Raw genomic sequence first — 25,923 nt, 5'->3', positions numbered from 1 at the left:
CACCTGCCAACCGTGAATTGTTCTAAGCTCTAGTGGAACCCTTACATTCGACGTGCTTAAAGAACAATGTTATAGTGTCGCACTGCCCGAAATCCGTTGTTAACGGCAGCGCGTGGCTCTGGACCATTAGTTCGTCTTCTGAACCCACCGTCTTGCCGAGCGGCTTAAAACTCCAGCTGTGGCGTCAGTCGCAGCTGTGCCCTCTCAACCTGTGGATCATGCCAAATTCTTGGCATGATCCACAAAACGCCCAGTTCCACTGAATGCCGCTTGCTATTAGACATTGTACCACAGTACACGGCTGTCTTCGACTTTTCCCAGCCGAGTGGACCACCCTCTAATCCCACGTCTCGTACCCCTCACATTGTCGACACCGGTTCGTCTCGCCCAATCCGCCAATTGCCTTATCGCGTGTCGCCGTCGGAGCGCAAACTGATTCACGAGCAATTTCAAGAGATGATTTGGAAGGAAGTCATTCACGAGTCGTCGAGCCCTTAGGCAGCTCGCGCATTTCTTTTCCTCAAGAAAGGCGGTAGTTAATGATTTTGTGTGGACTACCGCCGCTTAAAAGCCGTCACCAAAAAGGATGTATACCCTTTGCCTCGCGTTGATGACGCCAAAGACCATTTTGTATCCGGTCTGTTACTGAAAAAGGACTAGTCCCTTGAGAGCCCACGATACCTGCTCGTTGCTCCAACAACTCTGTGCTCCTCCATTTTGCGTGCCATGTAAGACGACACTGCCTGTGGATATCTGGGATCGGCTCGTACGCTCCATCGAGCTCATGAGCGGTTTTACTGGCCGAAAATGCGTTCCAAGAGAGAACGATATGCGGCCAGTTGCGCACAGTGTGAGTGCCACAAACGCCCTACCTCCACTCCAACTGCCACTTCACCCTGTGACGCCTTCCGGCAGTCTGTTCCAGCAGGTTGGAATTGATATGCGTGGGCCTTTTCAGAAATCCCCAAATGGAAATCGCTGGATCATGGTCTGTGCAGACTACATGACACGTTATTGTGAGACGGCTGCTCTACCATCGGCTACCGCGCACCAAGTGTCGCTGTTTCTTCTGAACTCTATCGACTTACGGCATGGACCACCGCGAGCGGTAATCAGTGACCGAAGCCGAGATTTCACGGCTGATATCGTTAAAGAACTGCTAAGGTTGTGCACTGTTACCTACTGGCACTCTACGCTATATCACCCACAGACAAACGGTTTGACGGAACGCCTAAACAGAATACTCACCAACATGTTTGCCACGTGTGTGGACTCTGGCCATAAGAATGGGGGCACCATACTGCCCTTCTTCACATGCGCGTTCAATACCAACGCCCATGAAACAACCGGATTCAATCCATTCTACCTCTTGTACGCTCACCCGCCTCGCTACAGCCTGGACACCATCCTGCCATTTTCTCCCACTTATAACCTGTGTATTGCCGAGATCCTGTCTTTAGCTGAAGAAGGTCATCGGACTGCCAACCTGCGATCCATTTCTTCTCAAGAGCGCTTCAAGGACCGCTACGACTGCCACCGGCCGCATGTTGTCTAAGCTCCGGGCGATATCGTCTGGCTTTGGCACCTAGTCAGCGCCGCGGCTGGCACCAAAAGCTACCGGCCCACTACGATGGCCCTTACATCTTTTGGCCAGAATTAGTGACTTGACATTTGAGACTGCGCGCCCCACCGCAACTTGCCGCCGTTTCGGCAGAACTGAACTCATACAAGTCGCTCGTCTGAAGCCTTGCCTCTCTCGGGACGCAACGTAATTCGCCCAATGGGCGCCGTCTGCGCAGGGGCAAATGCCACGGACGAGCGAGCACGAATGAGCAGAAGTGCGAATGTGTTGGATGTGAGGACGGCTGGACGCCACCGGGAACTTACTTCATACGCCTGGAGCGCCTGGCGTGAAGCGACCTTCAGCAAAACTTTTACGCCTGTAACAATATGTCAAAAACACTGGTGCAATCTTTTCCGTTACGCTTTGTTCACATCTGACTTATATAAAGTATTGATGCAATAATTGCCGCAGTGTTGCATACTTGTAATGTAACAAGAACTTGACATTCTTGTAAAGTTCAGCAACCCTGCGCGAGCATGCACGCCCGCCAGTTGATAAGCTTCAACGAGCAAAAACGATGGTGAGCCACACTTGAGCTCCTCAATACATAACAAATGCGATTGGTACACTCACCTCCGAACGGATATCATGGAGTCAAGCTTATGTAGCCATCACTGAATAGCGCCTCACTGGAGATAGTGGCGGATGGGTTAAAAGTAAAGCTTTATGGTAAAATAGGGGCTATGCATGCAACCTATAGCAGGCGCAGGCTACGAGGTTTAGCTTCAAACTTCTTATAGTTGAAAAAAAAAATGTTTACTGCAACAACGGTCAGAAAGATATGGAACCCTCTGCTCGAAATATTTTTAATATCGTTTTATTGCTAACATTGGAACCTTATAAAAACGTTCACAGGTAAATAATAACAAATTTAGTTCGGAACGTTAAACGTGAGCAGTATTTAGCATTGAAAGGCATACTATATGGTCCACATCTTTATGACCCAATCTTACCTTTGAATGCAGTTCGAACAATGGCAGATAGTATTTATCCTAGCGGCATTTTGAGGATGTGGCTGCGACGTTAGGTGATGGTTTGGTTTGTTTTGCGTTATGGGGCTCCCGTCCCAAAACGACTAAGGCAATGAGAGATGCCGTTGCGGAGGGTTGCGCATAATTTGCACCGCCTGGGGTTGTTTAACGTGCACTGACATTTCAGCGGCTGCTCACTCTCTTCGTTCTAATGTAGTTGTGTTTCGTGCGTGGACCCATAACTGGAGCGACGCCAAGTGAATTTTGATTTTAAACTTTATCTCCAGAAGCCGCCGACGATCAGGCAGTGTCTTCCAAGGCATGTCGATTTTCTTGCTTCTTCAAGAAACTCCACGCAATTTTATATTGCATGTTTCAATTGAATTTTATCTGCACTGCAGTCGCCGATCGCCACGGTCTGTCTCCCGATGCATGTGGAGCCTTATCTGAAAGGAAACGAAAGGTTCAAAGCGTAGAACTCTATTTTTCTTATCCTACGCAATTCGCGTACTTAATAAAAGATGGTGACCTTACGTTGTACCGAGATTCAGTCATCGGTAGAAACAGGATTTCTGGGCAATATAAAAAAAAATTGATACTTTCATATAGTCTCCAAAATAATGGAGGTGTTTCGATGGTCTTCTCGCATAGTGAAAACAAGTACGATTTGGAAATTGAGCAAAATGTTTTCATTGTAGGCATTGCATCTAAAACAGAGGTGTGATCATGTTCCTGTCTACTTAGGGGTGTTATTGCGGATTAGGGAGCGGCATAAGGAAATGTTAGCATCAATCCTATGGCGAAGAGTTCGGTAGTAAAACTGGTCGCAACCATGCAGTATCCTACAGCGCCAAGGACGTTGCGCGCTGCAGGGGGCACCACTTCTTCAATGGTAAGAAGTACTTGAATATCTCAAGATAAAGGGGCTTGAGAGCCCGGCGACCAAGAGTTCTTTTGGCTTGTCGACAACCACACGGATGAAACTGCCTCAAATGACAATTGACAACGCTGAAACCACTCTGCATCAAACAGGTTACCATGAGCACGACCACCTAGTCAATCGGCCATGTCAGAAGGGGTTGTAATTTGTCTTCGTTGTCTTCGCCGACAGCTAGTAGCGCTGCTGCAATCAGCCGGACCCTTAGCTCTGACTGAGTCACCAAAATCGCATGCGATAATGAATGACTAATTTTATGTGCCACGCAGAATGTTATGGGCTATAGAATGCGTTGCTGAGGAGGAGTCATGAACGGTTTGGCTGACCAGGGATTGATCAAGATCATAGCCTCAACGGCATCGCAATGTTTCAGTCGCGTGTGCGTAAAAGCACCGAGTTCACTTTAGGGAGGCATTTTTATTCTAATTATTTAAAATGAGGTCTCGGGTTCTTCCAGTTAGGTCTGTGGGCAGGACCTGGACACAGTAAAATCAGTTTTAAAACACCACTCTTGCCGGAGCATTATAAATCCCTAAGTCACGATTACACCACACGGTACAGAACCTGCCCACTGCACTCGAAAGCTGCAATAGTTGAAGCCATCGAGCAAACAATATGAGATGGAGAAGGCAATTCATTAATAATTACAAACACGCAAGGGCCGCGGGCGTAGAAAGAGGACGCAGAGCGCTGACTGACAACTAATTTATTCGCACAAATGACAACGATATGTACATGGCTAGGGGCGTGGCAGATGGAAACAGGTGGAAGAAGTTCAGCGCTGTGTAAGTATTGCTTTCAACAAACTTCTCACCGGTGTCTGTTACCGTTTTCCCAGTTCCAGGACAGATTTTTGTGAAGGTACTCGTTATTGTTTGAAAATATTCACTCTCCCGTTTCCTGGTTCGCCTATTTTTTGCTTGCGGCCACTGCTTGAGGCGTTTGTCATTCCCCCTTTGCGCAGTTGCCTACTGCCAAGGTGCCACGTTTTCATCATCGACGTCGACGATCTTCTGTGTCGCCTATTTTTTCGAGAAACTGCTGCAATTCGCAAGTGTAGCTACGAGCACCAGGGACTTGCCCCAAGAGATACCTACGCGATTCATGGAGGGACACTGACATCAAACAAGGCACCTATATAATATGGAACAAGCCTGGAGGGACCATCACTCTGGGGTAGACCAGGCAGACGCAGGTTTGCACAGCGACCTGCTTGCTGTTTCCGTTTTGCGCTGAATCCAGCATCCACGCCGACGACCACTTGTATCACGTGCACTGTCGAGATATGGTGCACTTCGCAAGTGTATCTACGAGCAGCCCGGACCGGCACCAGATACGTGAAGGGAGACTGACGTAAAGCAAGGCACCTATAAACATGGAAGAGGCCTGGAGGTACCATCCCTTTGGAGCAGAGCATGCAGACGCAGGGTTGGCAGCGACCTACCTGTTGTTCTGCTTTTGCGCAGTTTATAGTTCCTAGGCGGCACATTTTCAGCCTCGCCGGTGACGAGGCTGTGAAACCGGTTTTGCCGAGACACTGTTGCGCTTCGCAAGTGTATCTACGAGCACTAGGGACCTGCCGCAAGAGACATCTGTGCGATCCGTGAAGGAACACTGACGTAACGCGAGACTGCTACATAACATCGAACAGGACTGGAGGGGTGGTCAGTCTAGAGCAGACCAGGCAGCCGAAGGTTTGCGCAGTAACCTACCTGCTGTTGGCCTTTTGCACCGTTTCCTACTATTAAGACACCAGGCTTTCAGCATCAAATTCGATGGTCATCTGTAGCACCTGTGCCGCCGAGATATTTGCGGGCTTGGCAAGCGTATCTACGATCACCAGGGACCTAGTATTCTTTCCCAGCTACTCTATAGATCATTAATCATTCTCCACTAGGCTCCGTATCAGCTTATAAGTACCTCGGAGCATATGTTATGAATAACCTCTCCTCGAAGACTCGTGCTAACTGTATAGCATCAAAAACCAATCGTATTTTTGGAGGTATAATACAGAAGTTTTCACAGGCACCATCTTTACTGACAAAAGACTTTTTTTTCTTTACTGACAAAAGCAGGTTTTTTTCTTCTCAACCTCATAACAGAGCCTTTACGGTACCCCTAGAGACCGAAAGGTACGTGTCCAACCGTAAGGAGAGAAGCACACCTTACTTTACAGAGATTCGGAGCTTAAAGGCTCCCATAAGTGCTTCGGTGCGCGACTAGGAAACAAACCACATTTGGTCGGTTACTTTTGTCAAGGGCTCAAATGAAGACCCTTGGCTCCTTTCTCGGGTGACAAGTTTAGTGCAACAGAAGCCGTTCCCAAGGAAGCCACACAGAAAAAGCCGCACGGGACAAGGTATCCTATCATATTTCGCAGCCTCGTGAACGGCTTCGTTCGCACTGAACTAGTTACTCCCCAAAAATTGTTCTTCACAGACATGGGCGAATGAAACATGAGATATTGCCCGGCTGTGGGGCCGGCTACTCTTCTACACAGAGTCTGAAGCCACTCCGTCGCACATGAACAACAGGAAAAACACAGCACATTGAACCAGCGGATTACGACAAAAAAAAAACAAAAAAAAACAAGAGAGTGAACAAAAATAAGCATCAAAGGAAGATGCTGAGAATAAAAACTTCGGATCCTTGTAGAAGTCCTTGTCTACAAATTGGCTTACAGCAGGCAAGCTCACTGTGTCGATTAAAAAACAAACTACTAGAAGCTTTTTTTTCATTCTGCCTGTATCAAAGGTATTGCAGCAAAGAGAGACAGCTGTCTGGAAGGCTGAAGAAATATTAAAAAAAAACGTCCCGACCGTTTTCAAAAATCTTATCTGGAACTTTGCTCTTTTCTGAAAAGGCAGCGGTCAGCAAAGCTAGGTGCCTGTATAAATGCTTTCAGTGCAAATCCTGCGCGTTTTTAAAAAGGAAGCGTTTATGGCCTTGTTTTTTTTCTTTTATACTACTGGAAGCCCTTTCGGGCGTTTCCAGGGTGGAAACGAAGAAGGGAAGAAAAAGATTGGAGGAGCAGTATAAAAAATTATCATCATCATCATCAGCCTGACTACACCCACTGCAGGGCAAAGGCCTCTCCCATGTCTCTCTCCGACTGACCCTGTCCTTTGTCAGTTGCGGCCACTGTATCCACGCAAACTTCTTAATCTAATGCGCCCACCTAACTTTCTGCCGTCCCCTGCTACGTTTGCTTTCTCTAGGAATCCACTCCGTTACCCTTAAGGACCAGCGGTTATCTTGCCTTCGCATTACATGCCCTGCCTAAGCCCATTTCTTCCTCTTGATTTCAACTAAGATGTCATTAACCCGCATTTGTTCCCTCACCCACTCCGCCCTCTTCCGATCTCTTAACGTTACACCTATCATTTTCCTTTCCATAGCTCGCAGCGTTGTTCTTAACTTAAGCTGAACCCTCTTTGTTAGCCTCCACGTTTCTGCCCCATAGGTGAGTACGGGTAGGATACAGCTGTTGTATACTTTTCTCTTCAGGGATATTGGTAAGCTACCATTCATGATCTGAGAGAACCTGCCATATGCGCTCCACCCCATTCTTATTCTTCCAGTTATTTCCCTCTCATGATCTGGATCTGCGGTCACCACCTGCCCTAAGTAGACATATTCTCTTACTATTTCCAGCACCTCGCTACCAATTGCGAACTGCTGTTCCCTTGCTAGGCTGTTGAACATTACTTTGGTTTTCTGCATGTTAATTCTTAGCCCCACCGTTCTGATCTGCCTAAATGATTGATCATGCTTTGCAGTTCTTGTCCTGAGTGGCTTAGCAAGGCAATGTCATCAGCGAATCGCAAATTACTAAGGTATTCTCCATTAACTCTTATCCCCAACTGTTCGCATTCCAGTCCCCGGAATACCTCCTCTAAGCAGGCAGTGAAGAGCATTGGTGAGATGGTGTCTCCCTGCGTGACACCTTTCCGTATTGGAATTCTATTGCTGACTTTATGGAGAACTATAGTAGCTGTGCAATCGTTATAAACATCTTCCAATATTTCCCCATAACACTGTTCTACTCCCTGATTCCGCAATGCCTGCATGACAGCTGAGGTTTCCACTGAGTCAAATGCTTTCTCGTAATCAATGAAGGCTATATATAGGGGTTGGTTATATTCTGCTCATTTCCCTATCACCTGATTGATAGTGTGAATGCGGTCTATTGCCGAGTATCCTTTACGAAAGCCTGCGTGATCATTTGGTTGACTAAAGTCCAAGGTTGTCCTGACTCTATTAGCGATTACCTTAATAAATCCCTTGTAGGAAACGGACAATAAGCTGATTGGTCTGTAATTCTTCAAGTCCTTGACATCTCCTTTCTTACGAATTAAGATAATGTTAGCGTTCTTCCAAGCTCTCGAGGTCACAAGGGATTGCGTATACAGCGTGGCTAGTTTTTGTAGCACAATCTCTCCTCCGTCCTTCAACAAATCTGCTGTTACCTGATCCTCACCAGCTGCTTTCCCTCTTTGTATTGCTCCCAAGGCTTTCTTTACTTCCTCCTTAGTTAGTGACGGGATGTCCCATTGCTGTGCTCGACTGCCTCCTTCAGTAACTTGATGTTTATATTCGCTACTGTATAGATTTGTGTAGAACTCTTCGGCTAATTAAACTATCTTATCCATATTGCTGATGACATTGCCCTGTTTGTCTTTTAGAGAATACATCTGGTTTTTACGTATGCCAAGTTATCTGCTCACTGATTTTAGGCTACCTCCGTTCCTTAGACCATGCTCGATTTTCTCCATATTAAACTTTCTTATGTCGGCTACCTTGCGCTTATTTATTAACTTCGATAGCTCTGCTAGTTCTATCCTGTCTGTGGAGTTAGAGGTCCTCATCCTTTGGCGTTTCTTAATCAGATCTTTAGTTTCCTGAGATAGCTTGCTGGTATCCTGTCGAACCATCCTACCACCTACTTCTGCGTCGCACTCTGTAACGATAGCTGTGAGATTATCATTCATTGTTTCAACACTACGGTCGTCTTCTTGCCACATAGTTTGGGCTACCACATCCAAAACAAATCTACAGAAAATTCTAATTCTCCAAAAGAAAGCTATCAGGATTATCGCAGGTGCCAGTTTTACTGCCCATACGGCTGAATTGTTCATTAAGTATGAAGTAATTTGTGTAAATATTTTTCTTGAGTACCGCCTATTATACTATCTCAAATTTTCTTCACCATCAATATGTAATTTTTTGCTTAATATAGCAATGTTAAAGCCCATAGAAAAGTATGTTCAAACCTGATCAACTGCAAAATGGACACTTCCACGCGCTAGAACTAATTATGGTAAACAAGCACTTAATATTCTTATATATAATATTCTAAACAACTACGAATCTAACCAGCTTAGCATGTATAACCTCCGACCACATGAGTTAAAAGTGTACTTTGTAAATAATATTCCATAACTTCTTTGCATATATTGCAGTTTGTGTATGTATAGGTTTCCTTTTCCCATTTGTCATCAACCCAGCAGTGTGTATAACTTTCAAATGCATTTGTTCAGTTTTAATTGTTTTTTCTAGTTTCAAACTACATCTCTGTGTAGCAATCCGTTCAATCGTAAATATTATACATTCTCTCTATAGTGCGCTCGTATGCGACCTGCCACCGTTGTATGTATGTGTTTATCTTATTTATTAATTTGTAATGGCTCTTAGATGAGCCACAGGCATTTTCAAGCTATTTGTTTTAGCTTTTGGCCTGTGGCTCATTCTAAAGAATGTGCACATTTGTGAAGTAAAGCTTGAATTCAATTCAATTGAATTCAGTTAAAGCGGAAAATCTGTTTTGCAGCGACATTCTGAATTCATCTATCTTCCCTCTTAATGCTAACTCGTTAATAGCATTTTGCTTCACCAGTTTCCACCGTTCCCTCTTCAAATCAATGCTAACACGAGACCTTACCATTCTGTGGTCGCTACAACGGACCTTACCGAGGACCTCCACATCTTCTACGATGCCAGGGTTGCACACAATATGAAGTCTATTTCATTTTTAGTCTCACCACTGCGGCTCTTCCACGTCCACTTCCTGTTTGCTCGTTTGCGGATGAAGGTATTCATAATCCGTAAGTTATTTCTATCTGCGAACTCTACTAATAACTCTCCCTTACTGTTCCTAGAACCTATGCCATAGTCACCTACCGCCTTGTCTGCAGCCTGCTTTTTACCTACCTTCGCATTAAAGTCGCCCATCAGTACAGTGTACTGTGATTTTACTTTGGTCATTGCCGATTCCACATCCTCATAGAAGCTTTCAACTATCTGGTCATCATGGCTTGATGTAGGCGCGTAGGCCTGCATCACCTTCAGCTTCTACCTCTTATTAAGCCTATTTATTTATTTATTTATCATCATACTCACAGCGCCATTGTCTGGCATTACAGTGGGACGGTTGAACAAAAAGTACACAAATGCTACCTCATGCAGGTGGTTACAAAAAAGGTAACAATGAGATAGAAAGAGCACGCTTACGAAACATTCATTCGTACTAAACTAGAATATGCCTCACCCATTTGGAACCCGCACCAGTCATACCTAATTGAAGCATTAGAATCAGTACAAAGTCGTGCAGCCCGATTTATTACTTCATGTTACGATCGCAGAACCAGTGTTTCTGGCATAAAATCATCGCTTGACATACCGCCACTGTCTTTTCGCCGTCAAATTTCCCAACTCTGCCTTTTCCACAAGTTATACTACAGTTTTCCTCAATTGCACTGCACACTTCTACTCCCTCCCAATAGAACATCTCGTCGTCTTTTTAACAGCCTGAGCCTCCAGCGTTTACATGGTTCCACCAATGCCTTTCAAAAATCCTTCCTGCCATCCGCCATTGAACTGTGGAATGAGCTGGCTGAGGCAGTTGTAACTGAGCGCGATGCAAATAAATTCAAAACCCTGCTTTTATCTCATCCTTTTCGTTAGCACACTTACAGTGTAATGCCCGACAATTTTCAGTACCACCTCTGCACATGTTACATTTTTGAACCCTTGTCTGCTAATCAGTGTTCCCGTTTTCTTCCTGTATATATAGCGTGATGGGCACAGTGTACCTGTGATTGTTCCCTTTTTCATTTTGCAATGCTCTTTTAACAATTGTTTTGCCTTCTTCACTATTATATTTCAAATGTTCCTATTGTTTGTGATTTCGTATTTTTGCTCCCCCCTTATGTAATGCCCCACCTAGGGGTCCTTAATGGAAAATAAATGATGATGATGATGAATTATTATACATAAAAAATGTCACAGCATGGAAGAAAATGAATCATTTGATAATATGGACACTGATAAAAGACATTTTAAAAAGGTCAGTCAGGCATCTGTATTCTTTAACTTTAAGTGGATGATCTCTTCGTAAAGACACGTAATCAGGGTTGGCTATATATTTGGTTCAGTCTATTCCAGTTCTAGAATGAAATATATTATGAAATAATTTTAAACGCAGAACTTTCCTACGTTTTTGAAGGGAGTCCCGACCCAAAGATTTTTTCGCGCTCGTTACACTAAAATATCGCCCATAGTTATTGAAAACAAAACGAACGGCCAAATTCTGAACTCTTTCTAGCTTTTGAACGTCAAGAAAGGATTTCGGATCCCAGACTGTGCAAGCATACTCAAGTATGCTTCTAACATTTGTATTATACAGCAGTTCTTTAGTCTTTAAAGGGGAAAGTTTAGCGTTACGTCGCAGGAAGCCTAAAACACGGCAGGCTTTGGCAGTAAAGAAATCCACGTGACGATGCCAAGACATTGAACTTGTTATATATACACCAAGATATTTAAATTCCAACACTGAAAGCAGTCTGCTATTATTTATGTTATAAGTGAAAATATGGGGAACCTTCTTTTTAGTGAAACACATATGTACAGATTTTTGTAAGTTAATATGCATTCCCCAGTTCTCACACCACTGGGCCACTTTACACAAATCCTGTTGTAATGCGTCGCAGTCACTTTGATCGTTAATAATTCTGTACAATACACAATCGTCCGCAAAAAGACGCATGCATGAAGAAATACCTGAAAAGATGTCATTCATGTAAATTATGAACAGTAATGGGCCCTAATTAGTAAGCTGTTATTATTACAAAAGAAAGCTGTCCGTGCAATTGCTAACGCGCCGCGCCTCGCTCACACAGAACCACTTTTTAACAGACTTTCCATAGCCACCATGAATCCCTATAAAATGACTTACTCCTTAGGCGATTTATAGGAAGCAAAAAACAGGGTAACAATTTATTTCAAGAGCTATCTAACCTCAGAAGAAATACTAACTTTTACGATACCCGGCATAACGAAACATGGTACATTCCAAAAACACGAACTAACTACGGAACCCAGGCACTAAGTTACAGACTGCCATCATTACTCAACTCACTCGGCAATATCACATGATCATTTGTGTCCAGCGATAAATGTCTCTGTGGTAAACTTTTTCACACTGTTTGATATGAACTGTGATAATTTGTGATAATTTTGTATTTTGCAAATTGTTTTGCACTTTTGATTGCTACTTCATATTGCTATGTTGAATTGTATAGTAAACTATTAATAAGCATTATTATTGTAACATATCTTAATCACTTGTATTCCAAATTAACTTTCTTAATAACCCTCATTGCTATTTCATACTCCTATGTCAAATTGAATACTAAACTATGTTTTTTAAAGATGATCTTTGTACCATTTCCTAATCGTTGCTGTTGTCAAATTGTGTTTGTTACCAGAATTCATAACATATGTAGCCTTGATTAATAGGGAACATGGGCCCTGTCAAGCCGCGCTTTTTCCGGCTTTTTGCCCATGTTCCCGACATTGTGTAGACATGATGTCAAATAAATCTGTCTGTCTGTCTGTCTAATTACGATAGCTGCCACTCTCTCGTTAATGTTGTAAAACTCCTCGATATTGCCAGCTATATCCGGATTTATGAGGAATCCCACACCTAGTTCTCGCCTATCTGTTAATCCGCGATAGCAAAGTACATGCCCGCCCTTTAGCACTGTATACGCCTCATCTGTCCTCCTAACATCATCCCATTTATTACCCGCTAATTCTTGCAACAGCACTGCTAAGCTAGCCTCACTTGATAAGGTTCTTGCGTTAAACGTTGCCAGGTTCAGTTTCCAATGGCGGCCTGTCCGGAGCCAGAGATTCTGAGCACCCTCCGCTGCGTCACAGATCTGACCGCCGACTTGGTCAGTTGCTCAGCACTGGGGACTGAGGGCCGAGGGTTAATTGCTTTGTTCATAGAAGGTTGTGGCCAAGTACCGCACCAGGGTGGCCAAATCCTGTTCTGGTGAGGAAGTGCGTTGTCGGTGCTTTTTTTTTAATCCGGTGGAGAATTGCATGGCACCGGGATTCGAACCCCGGTCCTCTTGCACGTGAGGTGGATGCTCTACCTCTACGCCATCGCTGCAGTATAAAAAATACTCATCATGAAAGGCCGGAATGACAATAATACCTAGACAAAAATCTTATTTACACGTTTCCAATTTATGCACAAAATACTCTGATGTAGCGTGAAAAATAGGTTTGGTTTGGTTTATGGGGTTTAACGTCCCAAAGCGACTAAGGCTATGAGAGACGCCGTAGTGGAGGGCTCCGGAAATTTCGACCACCTGGGGTTCTTTAACGTGCACTGACATCGCACAGTACACGGGCCTCTAGAATTTCTCCTCCAAAGAAATTCTAGCCGCCGCGGCCGGGATCGAACCCGCGTCTTTTGGGTCAGCAGCCGAGCACCATAACTGCTGAGCCACCGCGACGGCCGTGAAAAAATATTTGCGACTGAAGGGTTTTCTATGCTATTATTGTTTTGGAGAAAAAAGAATACCTAAAATCATCAACTCTTGCTCTGAAGGGCATGACTGCATATGGATGATTAATACAAGATGATATTATTCGACAATGTCGGAAGTACAAGCCCGGATCGAGGTTTAAATGGCTGTTACACAGTTGACAAAAAAAAAAAAACTTAGTCGGACTATTTTTCTTCTAGTGCTGAGTTTTGGGAGTTGTGCTAATCCGAGCACCGTTATTACCCGATTGGCGTCGTTGGTAGGCAGAAAAAATCTGATTGCAAGTCTCTGAGCCCGTTCTAAATTATCATAGAGGTTCTCTTGATAGGGGTGCCAGATTATATAGCTGCATATTTCAAAGGTGGATGGATGATGGCTCTCTATGCTTTCAGGTTAAAATCAGGGTTAGCATTCTTAAGGTTCAGTTTTAGGCAGTCGTGTTTTCGGTATGTCTAAGCCCACATACGGCTTACATATTCACTCCAGTTCATGTTGCTAGTGATTGTGACGCATAGTTGCTTAGCTTGCTGACGCATTTTATTTAAGTGTTATTCATTTTATGCGGAAAAACTAGGGTTAATTTTTATTAGAAATGATCAAGTATTATATGTCTTCAAGATTAATACATAATTCCCACTGGACACACCTGTTGTCAGCCTTTCCCAGGCTCATTTAACACAACTTGATTCTGACCATTTTTAAAGGAACAAAATAATAAATAATCATCGCCGGGCAGTCGCACTTCAACAGAGGGATGTATGTCCTTCCCAGTATCATTAATATTCAGCAAAAATAAATTTAAACCTAGAACCGATCCTTGTGGGATGCCGAGTGCACTTTTCACGTTGGTAAGCGCTAGCCATTGATCTCAAGTAATTACTTTATAGGCCTGTGCCTATTTTATAACGTTGGGATCGATGCCGAACGTGTACATTTTTTCGACAAATTTAGCGTGGCGCACCGTATCAAAGACCTGCGAAAACTCTAATGCGATAAGGACGATTTATTTTCTTTGGAGTTAAGGGCTGTGGCAAAGCTGTGAACAGTTTCCAATAATTGTTTGACTGCTGAGAGGCGACTACGGGACCCACGCTGCTTGTTGTAAACAAGGTTATAATTTTAAAGGTACCGCACTAGGTATTTAGAGATAATATGCAGTAGCATATATGTATAGAGAACGTGAATTTTAGAGGACGATAAGTTTCAACACTTAGTCTGCTTCCAGGTCCGTGTACGGGTAGAACTCTTACGAACACCCAGTCAATTGGCACACCACAATCTTCCAACGAAAGGGAAAAAAACTGAAATAAAAAAATTGAAACCCATTCAGAGTAGCACTTTAAAAATTCGTATCGAATAGCGTCTGGCGCTGCGGACTTCTTGCTATCTAAGTTTAAAAGCAGGGACATAACGCCTTCTTTTGATACAAAGGCACTGCGATCAGAGCGCATCTGCCATGGCGTTTCTACTGATGCTCTACCATGTTTCGGTGCGAATACGAAGGCAGAGAAACGAGTGAATTCATCGGCTATCAGTAGTGGCTTGTTACAGATGTTTCCATTTGCTGAGATACAGCTTACAGTAGATTTATACTCAAGACAAGTGCCTCCAAAAATTTTCAGAGAATTCTCTAAGTACTCAGTCAGTGTTGTGGAAAAAAAAAAACTCTTCTAGCGTCTTTTAACACTTTTCGCACTTGAGTTCTAAGTGCGGCTAGCAGTGTTGGGTTTCTAGGGGAGCTTTACGGTGCGCGCCATAGGCATTCCGCCTACTCCGGTTAGATCACCGACTTCGCGGCGCCGAGGATTAATCTGTCGGTATCGGAAGTCGATAAGTATTTCACATCGTCCTCCGTAGCTCTAGGTGTAAACACCGAGCTTGCAGTATCAGCAGGGTCATTTTTGTGTTTAGATATCACCTGAAGGGTTTTTCAAGTGATCGTTAAATTTTTCGACGAGGCACCAAGAAGTGTCAGGGTGAACAGCCTTCAAGCCTTTGACGAATGAAATGCTGTGAAATGTTCGAAAGTCCGTAAGATGGGACAGTCTTTAAGAGAAAACGGAAATGAATGAACAGGCTAAGCAAAAAGCACGCCAGACGCACTCATAGCGCCGGAAACTCGCTAACAATGGTTCCTTTGCGCATGTACACCGCCCTGAAGAACGTATGGAATAACACTTCTCTGCATACAAATTCCGCTTCTACGTCCTCGGAAACTAAGCCATATACCCCCATTTTACTTTACACAACCAAAGCAAATATTCGCGCATGTCTTCCGTCGTTAACGAAATAGATGTGTATCTAAATCTACCCGTTTATCAAAGCTTGCCTTCTAACTAGTGTTTCGCGACTTTCACAACTTCCTCCTTTCCTGCCAAGGCGCGTGGCCGTGTATGCGGGCGTACGGACATGTAGCGGGAGTGAATCCATCGCGTGCTCTGACGTTCAATGCGTCATTTCCTTCATTGGTGCTTCTGAACACAGGAGTCGGAGCGCGCCAGGGCTGCAAAAGTACTGGCTGCAGAAACAGACCGTTTCAATGCCGGTGACGAGCGCCTAAAAAGAGTCACTGCGAATTATTGTAGGAGTGCTTCCCTGTCTCACAGTTTTGTCATATCTGCAATACTGATATATTCCTAATATCCCGCAATTTTCGCCAGAAGTAGTACCAACTCTATTTCTTCCACTAACAAAATAAGCCTACCAACGTGAACAAGCAGAGAGGTAGAAATTTTATTCGCTGGTTTAAGTCAAGCCTTAATATGGGCACCTAAAGTTTATTTACATTGACGGCGATGATCAACGTCTTAAAACAGGTGAACTCGGTGCATGAGCAGCTGTTAATGCACTCTTTTCTGCCTCGAAGAGCTAAGAGAGCGCATTGATTAACTGCGGCATCTAGCCAATTGCAGGTTTGCTTAATACAGGCTGATACTTTGTCCTCAAAGTAAACAGGCAGAAGATAGTGCCTCAACATGCGCGCACGCACACAAAAGCACGCACGCAGAGCCGAAAGTACGCATGCACGCACGCACGCACACACGCACGCACGCACACACGCACACGCGCGCGCACACACACACACACACACACACACGCGCACGCACGCACACACATCCAGTTAATGAATCTGTGGCACAAACTTCGCCTTTCTAAAGTAAATACCCACCTTCAAATAGGCGCCTTCAAATCGGAGTTCACAATCTTACTAAACAGAGTAGCTGATTCGCAGCTTTTCAGAAGAAATCCAGGAATCAAAGTTTTCAAGTGAAACAGGTGCATCGAGCCCTTCAGAGGTAAGCAAAATAGTTTAGACACACGCAGACTGGCTGAAGCCCAGCAACAGATTGCGGCGCTACTGAATCACAGCCCCGGGCATTCAAACAGCGGCCAGACACTCACCTGGGCTGGCATGAGCTCTTGTTGGCGCTCGGATAGGTTAAGTTTAGTCTGTGGGACTGCGCCTTCTCCGCGTTCTCCGCTGAGTGCTCCAGACGCCGCAGAAAAATATCCGTTTGCTTCAGTGCCCGCTTGTATTTCTCCGCCTGCGTGCATTGCACCGTGGAGAGAGGCTGAGCGTCATACTTGTCTGTGAGCTTTAATGTGAGAGCGATTCAGTACAGTCTAGACAAGTGCACTGCTGTCTGAAGCATTCTCTATTCGACAGCGAAATCTGTTAAGGATACGCTTCGGGTTCCATCAACGTCAGTGCTTTTTTTTATTTCACCATGTTGATTTGAACGAACGCTGTGGTGTCATGCATTACGCTGTGGTGTCATGCATTACGTCATATCAGCAGGCAAAAACAACCTCTCAGGCCTAGTGCTCGTAGCGCAGCGAGGCCACGAGTGAAAGCGGAGTGACGCCACGCGCAATGTGCCGGACAAAAATAACCACGTTATGTTAACCACACGAAATTCTGTGGTGGTTATGATACGCCACGTTATATTAACCACCACGAATCTCGCCTTACGGAGTGGTAACCGTAGTATGAGCTTTTGCAGCCTCCTGCAGAAGCCACAAGCTACACCGCTATAAATAAATGCTCATTTTCCTTAAAATGGTGGAAACGGAGTGGCGTATCATGAAGTGACCTTCTGCCCATTCTCCACACGCAGCCACTGAAATATTAGATCTTACGACGCCACCAGTTAGCCCGACAAAACAGGAATGATTCTTGTTGCAATGCAGCAGCGACAGCTTCTATTCATTACGCATGTTTCCTACTCCCATTACTGGCAGTGCAATGCAATGCAGACACTGTTAATGGAAATGCAGAAATGTTTTGCAAGAACCGGAGACGCCGACCAGTAAAATGAAAATTAAAATTGACGTTTCGGCGCCCAGAACGGGGGCCTTGTTCACAGTGGAATCCTACAAAGAGGGTTCGTCTTTAAAAGCTACAGTATCGCGCTAAGGATCGCGCGTAAATCGGGTTAAGATTGTCCTCGTTACGATTTAGCGTGTGTGACGTCGTCTGTATCACCAGGTACTCAAGATAAAGCCGTGATGCTGTCAGTTTTTCTTTCTCGATGATTCGCGCCTTTTCCCAATCGGTTTTGCGATTTTGCGTCACCGCGTGCTCTGCCAAGGCGTTATTGCGGGTATTTGCATTCTGCACATCACGAGCATGTTGTTGTAAGCGCTTCTTACAACTTCCAGTTTCTCCGATGTTGACACCGTTGCAATCTGCGCAAGGGATGGTGTAGACAACTCCAGGGAATTTCTCTTTCGTTCGGCAACTGGTCTCCGTTTTTTTTTAATTTACCCCCCCCCCCCCCCCCCCCCTAGACGGGATTCCGTCACACTCTCGACTTCATAAAATGCATTTTTGCAGGTATTGGGGTTTTCAAGAACACCTATCCCCAGCACTATCAGTTCATTTGCACTCGGTTTTCAGGGAATCATAGTGGTAGCAATCTAAACAGGGACAGTGGCACGCTCCAGCATTTGATGTAAGAGCACAAGAGCGAGCAGAGCAATTATTTTCCACAAGCAGCACCAGTGTTGTTAAGTCTCTCTGCAATACACTCTTCACTGATTAATGATTAGTCATTAAGGTGCAAACAGAGCAAAACTTGCAATGCTTGAGTTGTGCTGCGTCAGACATGATATTGAGCGAGAGCAGCCGCAGATATCATTTTGTTCTATAAATTCAAATAATTTTAATTCATCCCATAACGGTACGATAACGGTATCTCCCCACTGTAGGTGTGGTGTCGGGCACTTCTTTTTAACAACTGGTAATTTGTACACATCCCCGCACAAAGTGTCCGAGAGAAGCTTCGAAGTGTTTCTGCGGCGTCTTAGGACTGCGCGTCGCACATGGTAACAACAATGTTTCCACAAGGCACGAGGCGATTAAGAGTTTCATATCGTGTGCAGCGGAAGGCCTATGTTCCGCAAACGGCTCTTGCTGCAGTGCATTTAATGTGGTTAATCAATTGATGCTGGCTCACAGTGTCTTATATATAGCGTGAAATATCGACCTTGAACAGCACGGCGTTATGGTGGCTCATATTCTTTTTACAGCTGTTAGGCCTAAGACTTTCAGTGGGTTGATTTTTATTTCATGGAGTTTAACGTCCCATAGCGACTCAGGGTAGGATGCCGTTAGGGAGGGCTCCAGATAATTTCGACCACCCGGGGTTTTCTAATCTGCAGTGATATCGCACAGCCCATGGCACTCCAGCATTTCGCCTCCATCGAAAGAGCCACCAGCATCCGAGATACATTCGGATTTTCTGCACGAAATATCAGGATGCGTCCCAAATGGAAAAAATATTTGCTTCCGAAGGAACGCATCGGCTCTGGAGCTTGTCGGCACATCACTAACAATTTCTCTATTCAGTCGACGCCCATCTGAGATCAAGACACCCAACCAGAATTTCTCGCTATGTGGAAACACTTTATCACCGACTTCGCCTGAACGCTGCCTTGACAAACGGCTTGCGATACCGTTTCGGTCAAATGACAGGCCGCTTTGTGACAACAGCGGCTCAATTTAAACCGTGGAACATATCCTACTTGAGTTCCGACGAGCGTGCGTACTATGGTTGTTCCATGGAGAAGCTCTGCCCAGTTGTTCGACCAATGGACAGTGTTTTAGGTCCTTTACTCTGCCCTAGTAACAGAGGCATGCAATGAACTTTTTGTTTGCATATTTAAAGGATATTGGACATCTTGACAAGCTGTAATTCCACCTTGACCGATAAACGCATACATGTAATGTAATCCAGGGCTTGACAGAATCCCGTCTGGTCAGGTAGTGGCTAGTAGAATGTAAACTTGGGTCGCTGACCACATCAAAAAACGGGGGTTAGTTGACGTCTGGGAACCGCTACGGGTTCCTTCTTCATAAGGAACAAGAAACCCGTAGCGGTTCCCAGACGTCAACTTACCTCCTCTTTTGACGTGGTCAGCGACCCAAGTTTACAGTCCAAAACTCATACATTCTTCACGCTGTGAACTTTGTTATCTTATTTGCCGGACTTCGGACTTCACAATTTCATATGTAGCGTCATCACACGCCGATACACTTTAGCACGCATTTAATAGCCGCATTTTATCTTCTACCGTTTTTATTTTTACTTTACATTTTCCGCACGAGTTTCCGTCTGCCTTTATCTCCCAAATTAACATCCCCATGCAGGGTATCACGCCAGCGGTTTTTCAAAGCCGGTCGATTTTTCTTTTTTTAATTACAAGCTGTGAAGTTTGCTGAACTTTTCGATGCGTCATCCAGCCTCCAGCACAGTGCACGGAGCGAAACTTTAACATGTGCACCTGTCCCCGGTCAAAGGGTTACCGAATTCATGGAACCGCGGACGCACGATGGAGACGCGGTGGCTGTAGTTGCTGTTGCAACTGAGAGAAGAATGAAAAGAAAAGTGCACGGGCGTGCCAACTGGCTCCAGCCGAGCCACCACCGCTGCCACGTGCAGATAGAGGAGAGTTAAAAGCAGAGAGGAAAGAGAAAACGGAAAGAAATGACGCGCGTCGCAGCAACAACCGCGTCCGCCGAAGCGGACGCTGGCTGAAAAAATTGGCAGAGGCTCAGCTTGGTTAAGACGGGAAATTGCGAAAGCAACTTCATCCGTTTCTTCATCCCGCCGTCGTTTCCTAGCTTGAGCGAATCGTTGCAGCCTTGCCTTGTGCATGTCTGACGACATGGCCTGGCTGAAACGCACAGCGTGGTTACGCCGGGACGACTGCGACGAGCTGGGTCGGAGCCCAATATACTGTATCTCTGTCTGGCGTGACGTCATCATAGCGAGCGCCTCCTCGCGGCAGCGGTGCGCAGCTGCTGCTCGGCGCACCGTGGTTACGCTAGGACGACCGCGACGAGACGAGTTGGGGCTCTGTCTCTCTCCGTCTGGCGTGACGTCATCCCAGCGAGCGCCTCCTCGCGGCAGCAGCGCGCAGCTGCTGCTCGGCGCACCGTGGTTACGCTGGGACGACCGCGACGAGACGAGTTGGGGCTCTGTCTCTCTCCGTCTGGCGTGACGTCACAGCGGAGGTCATGCTAAAGGTCAAACGTGTTTACACCGCCGGGACGACGCTGAAGGGCTCAAACTGCCAGCACTATTGCTTTCGCAATAAAAACAGATAAGCAGCCGAAGCCGCGCTTCGTGGCTACTCAATTGTTGCTAACGGCATCGTCGCCAGAGCGCCCGTTCTGTCTCCTTCTTGCCTCCCCACCACAGATACTTTCTAGCGCGCAGCTTTCTATAGTGCAGTGTTTAAATGCCTGCAGTCGTCGTGTTTGTGGCCAGTAGATGGTTTTTTTCAACAATCTGGCGTCCCTGTGGACTACTGTGAGGACGCAGGTGTACGGTGGACGATCGGAACGCGATGCGGCACCGATGGGTCTATGAGCGTCGGATACTCAAAAGGGGCCCATAGTTAAGCTTAAGTTGCCACTGGACGCTGGACCCCTCAACGACAGATTTCCTTTTCTTTTTGTAAGGAACCTTCAGTGGTTGTTGCCGTGTCATCCGTGCGTCTCGTATGCACGTGCGCGGAGAGGGGAAACGAAGAGGAAGGAAGAGGTTCGGAAGGCAGCGAGTTCAGTGCTGTGTGTATGTGTGCTCGGTACCTCTCCTTTACCAAGTATTTGATTAGCTAACATCCTTTCCCCAGTCTTTGATTGGCTGACAGAAACATTATTGTCTTTTCCCTAAGCATCAATTGGTGAGAAGTGTCGCCTGTTTTATTATTGGTTGCTTTCCCTCCCAAGGGCGGAGACAGAAGGCTTAAAAGGGATCGCTCTCGGTTAAGTGGGACTGAATTCGTGTAATCAACGGTTCAGTCGTTGTAAATACTTCTCTCCTTGCTTTTTTCTTCTTGTTTATTCATGTGTTAATAAATGGTTAATCTTCTTGCCCCGCCGTCGAGTAATGTGATTGTTTGCGAGTCCGAACCATCAATGCATCAAGAAATCCGATTTCATCATCATGAAATGTTTCCTGACAACGCCACGTGAAAGGGAAACTCAATTGGCGCAGTCGTGACAGGATCGCAACGTCTTTCTACTCGAGGCATTGCACGGAAGGTGAGAAGGACAAGTTGGTGGCCAAGCTACAGAGTAGCCCGTCCTAAAGGAGGAAACGCGAAGCTGCGTCGAGGAATAGACATCGAGACGCTTCAAGAACGCACGTCGAGTTCGAGAGGACGCCGGAAGCTCAAGTCAGCGAGGAGCTGAAGGAACCGGGCGAAGACAAGCCACCGAGTGTTCGAGACAGCAAGCTGCTGAATGGAACCAGGCGTGCACATCGAAAAGTTCAGAGCAAGAACCAGGCGACCAAGCGAAGCGAGTTCCAAGGCAGTGAGCTCCTGTGGGACGTACCCGTGTGCGTCTACCTTCCTGGGAGTCCGCTCTCATCACGCCGATTGCGACAGCAGTGCGATCGACGGAGCATCGAGAAAGGTAGGACACCTTTCTGCTTTCTCCGAATTCACCATGTCAGTGTAGCGTTTACGTACTAGAAACGATAGCACGTAAAACGGAGATGGCTGCCTCACGGTGTGATCGGGAGGGCATGATGCGACGCGTGGAGATCGAGGGGGCAGAAAAGCTGCTTGAAATTGAAAAGTTGAAACTTGTAATTGAGCTAGAAAAGACAAAGCTTGCACAGTTGCAGATGAAATTAAACCAGATGATGAAAGCTGATAGCGAGATGTTGTTTGCTGCAGTTCTATGGTTCGGCTGCATGAAATTTGGGCATTTCATGATTGACTGTCCGGACTTAAAGCAAGAGCAGGAAGTTGCCGTGGTTAGGAGAGACGTGTGCAAAATAGCAGATCATGTAGAGATGCCTGACAAGCTATGTTCCCAATCGGAGATGATGGTTGGTAAGGCCAGTCAAACAGATATGAGGGATGATGCGGCATCCGGCTACTTGCATACCAAAGGTCATAGTACTGAAGCACGTGTGGATTCGGGGACCGAAGTTACGCTAACAGGAGGAACGATTCATTCACTTTCTAGGGGTTAGTGCTCCGATGAAACAAAGGAAGAATGTGGCGTTCCTCAGGTAGCAGACGCTGGTCCAACGTGCGGGCCGATATCAGCAGCTGTGGAGGCTGCAACGGTTAGTCAGCAGGTCCTAACACTGGGCGCCGTGTCAGAAGAGATGGCTGACGGCATAGGGGCGTTATTCACGTCCATGATGCTCCTGCGGTCAGAACATGCAGAGATACAGCAGGCCCAGGAGGCACCTGCTCGTGAAGAGGAGTTCAGCATCAAGCCAGAGCAGATTGGCGCTCACGCAGAGGCAGCAGTAACGCTCCAGAAAAGGGAAACGTAAATCTGATAGCGGGAGCACTCTTTGCAGGTGCAGGTAAGCTAAATGCCAAAGTCGACGTGGTCGGCGAGTCGGTGCTGACACTGTACGCAGTGACAGCAGATCAAGCTGAAGGTGCAGGGAGGTTCGTAGCAGTTGAGACGCACTCGCTGATACAACAGCCAGAAAGGAAGCAGCTGCCTGAAACTCCATGTGATATAGCTGATGACAGGCGTAACCCTGATGTGAAGTTAAAAAGGGCGATCGCAAACACGATAGCAGTAGCAATCCTCGTAGCGTACAGACAGTCAGTTAGCTCTACTGATTTTGTGGAAAGCGATAACGTCCATCCGATAGCGGCGGCAGCCTTTGTAACCGGCGTTCTTTTGGATAATTTCGAATTTTGTTCCAATCTTCTGGACAAAGTGGAAAAGCAAGAAGTTTTGTTTTGACACATAGGCGGCTATATGTAATTGTTGTCAGTTTTTGGGGCACCGATCTCACATGGTGGATTCTGGAATGTGCAGATCGGTTTCCGACCTTGAGTGTGCGGGTTGAAATAACTGCTGTATGCGCGCATGTATGCGTGTTGGTGGAATGATTGGACAGCTGGCATACATGTGCGTGTGTTTGTGTAGTTTTGTTCTCGGACACCGTGGGTGAACTTTAATGTCTCACTGACAACAAGTGTCCGTGTGGCATTCTTGGTTGGGAGGTGTGAAGTTCGCTGAACTTTTCGTTTCGATGTGTCATCCAGCCTCCAGCACAGTGCACGGAGCGAAACTGACATGTGCAGCTGTCCCCGGTCGAAGGGTTACCGAATTCATGGAACCGCGGACGCACGACGGAGACGCGGTGGCTGCTCTATTGGCGCTGGCGGCATCGTCGTCAGAACACTCGTTCTGTTTCCGTCTTGCCTCCCCACCACAGATACTTTCTAGCGCGCAGCTTTCTACAGTACAGTGTTTGGATGCCTGCAGTCGTCGTGTTTGTGGCCAGTGGATGTTTTTTTAACCTTCTCGCGTCCCTGCGGATTACTGTGAGGACGCAGGTGTACGGTGGACGATCGAAACGCGATGCGGCGCCGATGAGTCTATGAGCGTCGGATACTCAGAAGACGCCCATAGTTGAGCTGTAGTTGCCACTGGACGCTGGACCCCTCAGCGACATTTCTCCTTTTCTTTTTGTAACGAATCTTCATTGGTTGTTCCCGTGTCATACGTGCGTCTCGTATGCACGTGCGCGGAGAGGGGAAAGGAAGAGGAAGGCAGAGGTTCGGAAGGCAGCGAGTTCAGTGCTGTTTGTATGCGTGCTCGGCACATCTCCTTTCCCAAGTATTTGATTAGCTAACATCCTTTCCCCAGTCTTTGATTGGCTGACGGAAACTTAATTGTCCTTTCGCCAAGCATCGATTGGCGAAAAGTGTCGCCTGTTTTATTATTGGTTGCTGTCCCCGCCAAGGGCGGACACAGAAGGCTTAAAAGGGAACGCTCTCGGTTAAGTGGGGCTGATTTCGTGTAATCAACTGTTCAGTCAAGTAGTAAATACTTTTCTCCTTGCTTATTTCTTCTTGTTTATTCATCTGTTACTAAATAGTTAATCTTCTTGTCCCGCCGTCGAGTAATACGATTGTTTTGCGAGTCCGAACCATCAATCCATCAAGAAATCCGATTTCATCATCATAAAATGTTTCCTCCCATCGCCACGTGAAGGGTAAACTGAACTCAAGCCTTCTCCCTCTCTCTCTTCATCGTAACTTACAGAAAACGAACGGCGGATGGAGAATACAACGCAACTGAGCTGATAGCGAACTCGGGTCCGAAGCTGGGAACGTGTTGAACGTGCGTTGGTAGTTGTACCTGCTGACAGTGTATGAGCCGTTCCTGTAGACACTCTTGAGAAAATTTATTTCTGCTCCGGTGGGCACTTTCCATTATCATCAACTCGTGCCGCACTCAGTGCTGCACGAGTGGATAATAACCCTTGCACTCCAAGTTCCAAGTGGCAATGACGAATCTCCTTGTATAGGGACTACCATGGGCTCTACTCAAGCATCACATTGAACACTCCGAGCTCGGCTTTCAGATGGCGAATGCCTTTCATGAAGATGACAGAACAAAGTTTGCCTTCGGCAGCAAATGCTACCCAGACATCGTCAGCGTCTTTTATCAAAGGCCCCTGTCTCCAACAACACTAACCAGATCTTTTCGCTGCCAATTTTTCAAGCACAAATTTCCTTGTCCGCGCAATTGTGCTGTCTTTCTGTGCGTCCGCATTCCTTTTTGTGTTTTGTTGTAGTGACAAAGGGTACGAAAAGCTCTCCGAAACAGACATCTAAGCCGTCACACCGATGGTATGGTCCCAGAAGGTTTTTTGAGCAAGGTAATCAGTTTTATGACGCACGCGCTGCATTGTGTAACGCGTAAGAGCCTGTTCTTGCTTAGCCAAGCTTTTTTTTTCTAACGCGGCGAGGTATCTGTAGCCACTGTATGCATACCTGTTTGGAGAGCTCCCGCTCTTTCTTCTGGTGCTCAGTCCGGAGTCGCTCCTCAAGACTCTGCAATGCAGTGCACATAAAGATCACTGCTAATGTCAATCCGAACCCAAAAGAGCATTTCCATAGAAGAAAAAAATACAGAACACACTTAAGATTACTTACTTGTTTTGAAGGCGAATGCATTATTTTTAATTTACATTACGTTTCTTGATTTCTAATGACAAAGCTACTAATTAATTAGCATACAGTCATAAGGCAACGCACTCACTA

At 45.9% G+C, this 25,923-nt stretch overlaps 1 protein-coding gene across 1 annotated transcript in view; it reads right to left on the bottom strand.

Moving 5' to 3' along the window:
• Nucleotides 1-2,853: 2,853 nt before the first annotated feature.
• LOC149327525 (uncharacterized) overlaps nt 2,854-25,923 on the bottom strand; it is a 753,829-nt gene continuing 730,759 nt past the window's right edge. The window contains exons 64-66 of the mRNA XM_089563244.1: nt 25,654-25,713; nt 16,774-16,916; nt 2,854-3,041 (exon numbers count right to left, since the gene is read on the bottom strand). Of these exons, the coding sequence (XP_089419370.1) occupies nt 3,038-3,041; nt 16,774-16,916; nt 25,654-25,713 (207 nt within the window). The 3' untranslated portion in view covers nt 2,854-3,037. The remainder of the gene's footprint in view (nt 3,042-16,773; nt 16,917-25,653; nt 25,714-25,923) is intronic.

This window comes from Amblyomma mixtum, chromosome 10 (genome assembly GCF_055824585.1).
Source record: "Amblyomma mixtum isolate Tamu chromosome 10, ASM5582458v1, whole genome shotgun sequence".
Taxonomy (NCBI): Eukaryota; Metazoa; Arthropoda; class Arachnida; order Ixodida; family Ixodidae; genus Amblyomma; species Amblyomma mixtum.
The sequence above is the reverse complement of the archived record's forward strand: the minus strand, read 5'-3'. Positions and strand labels throughout refer to the sequence as shown.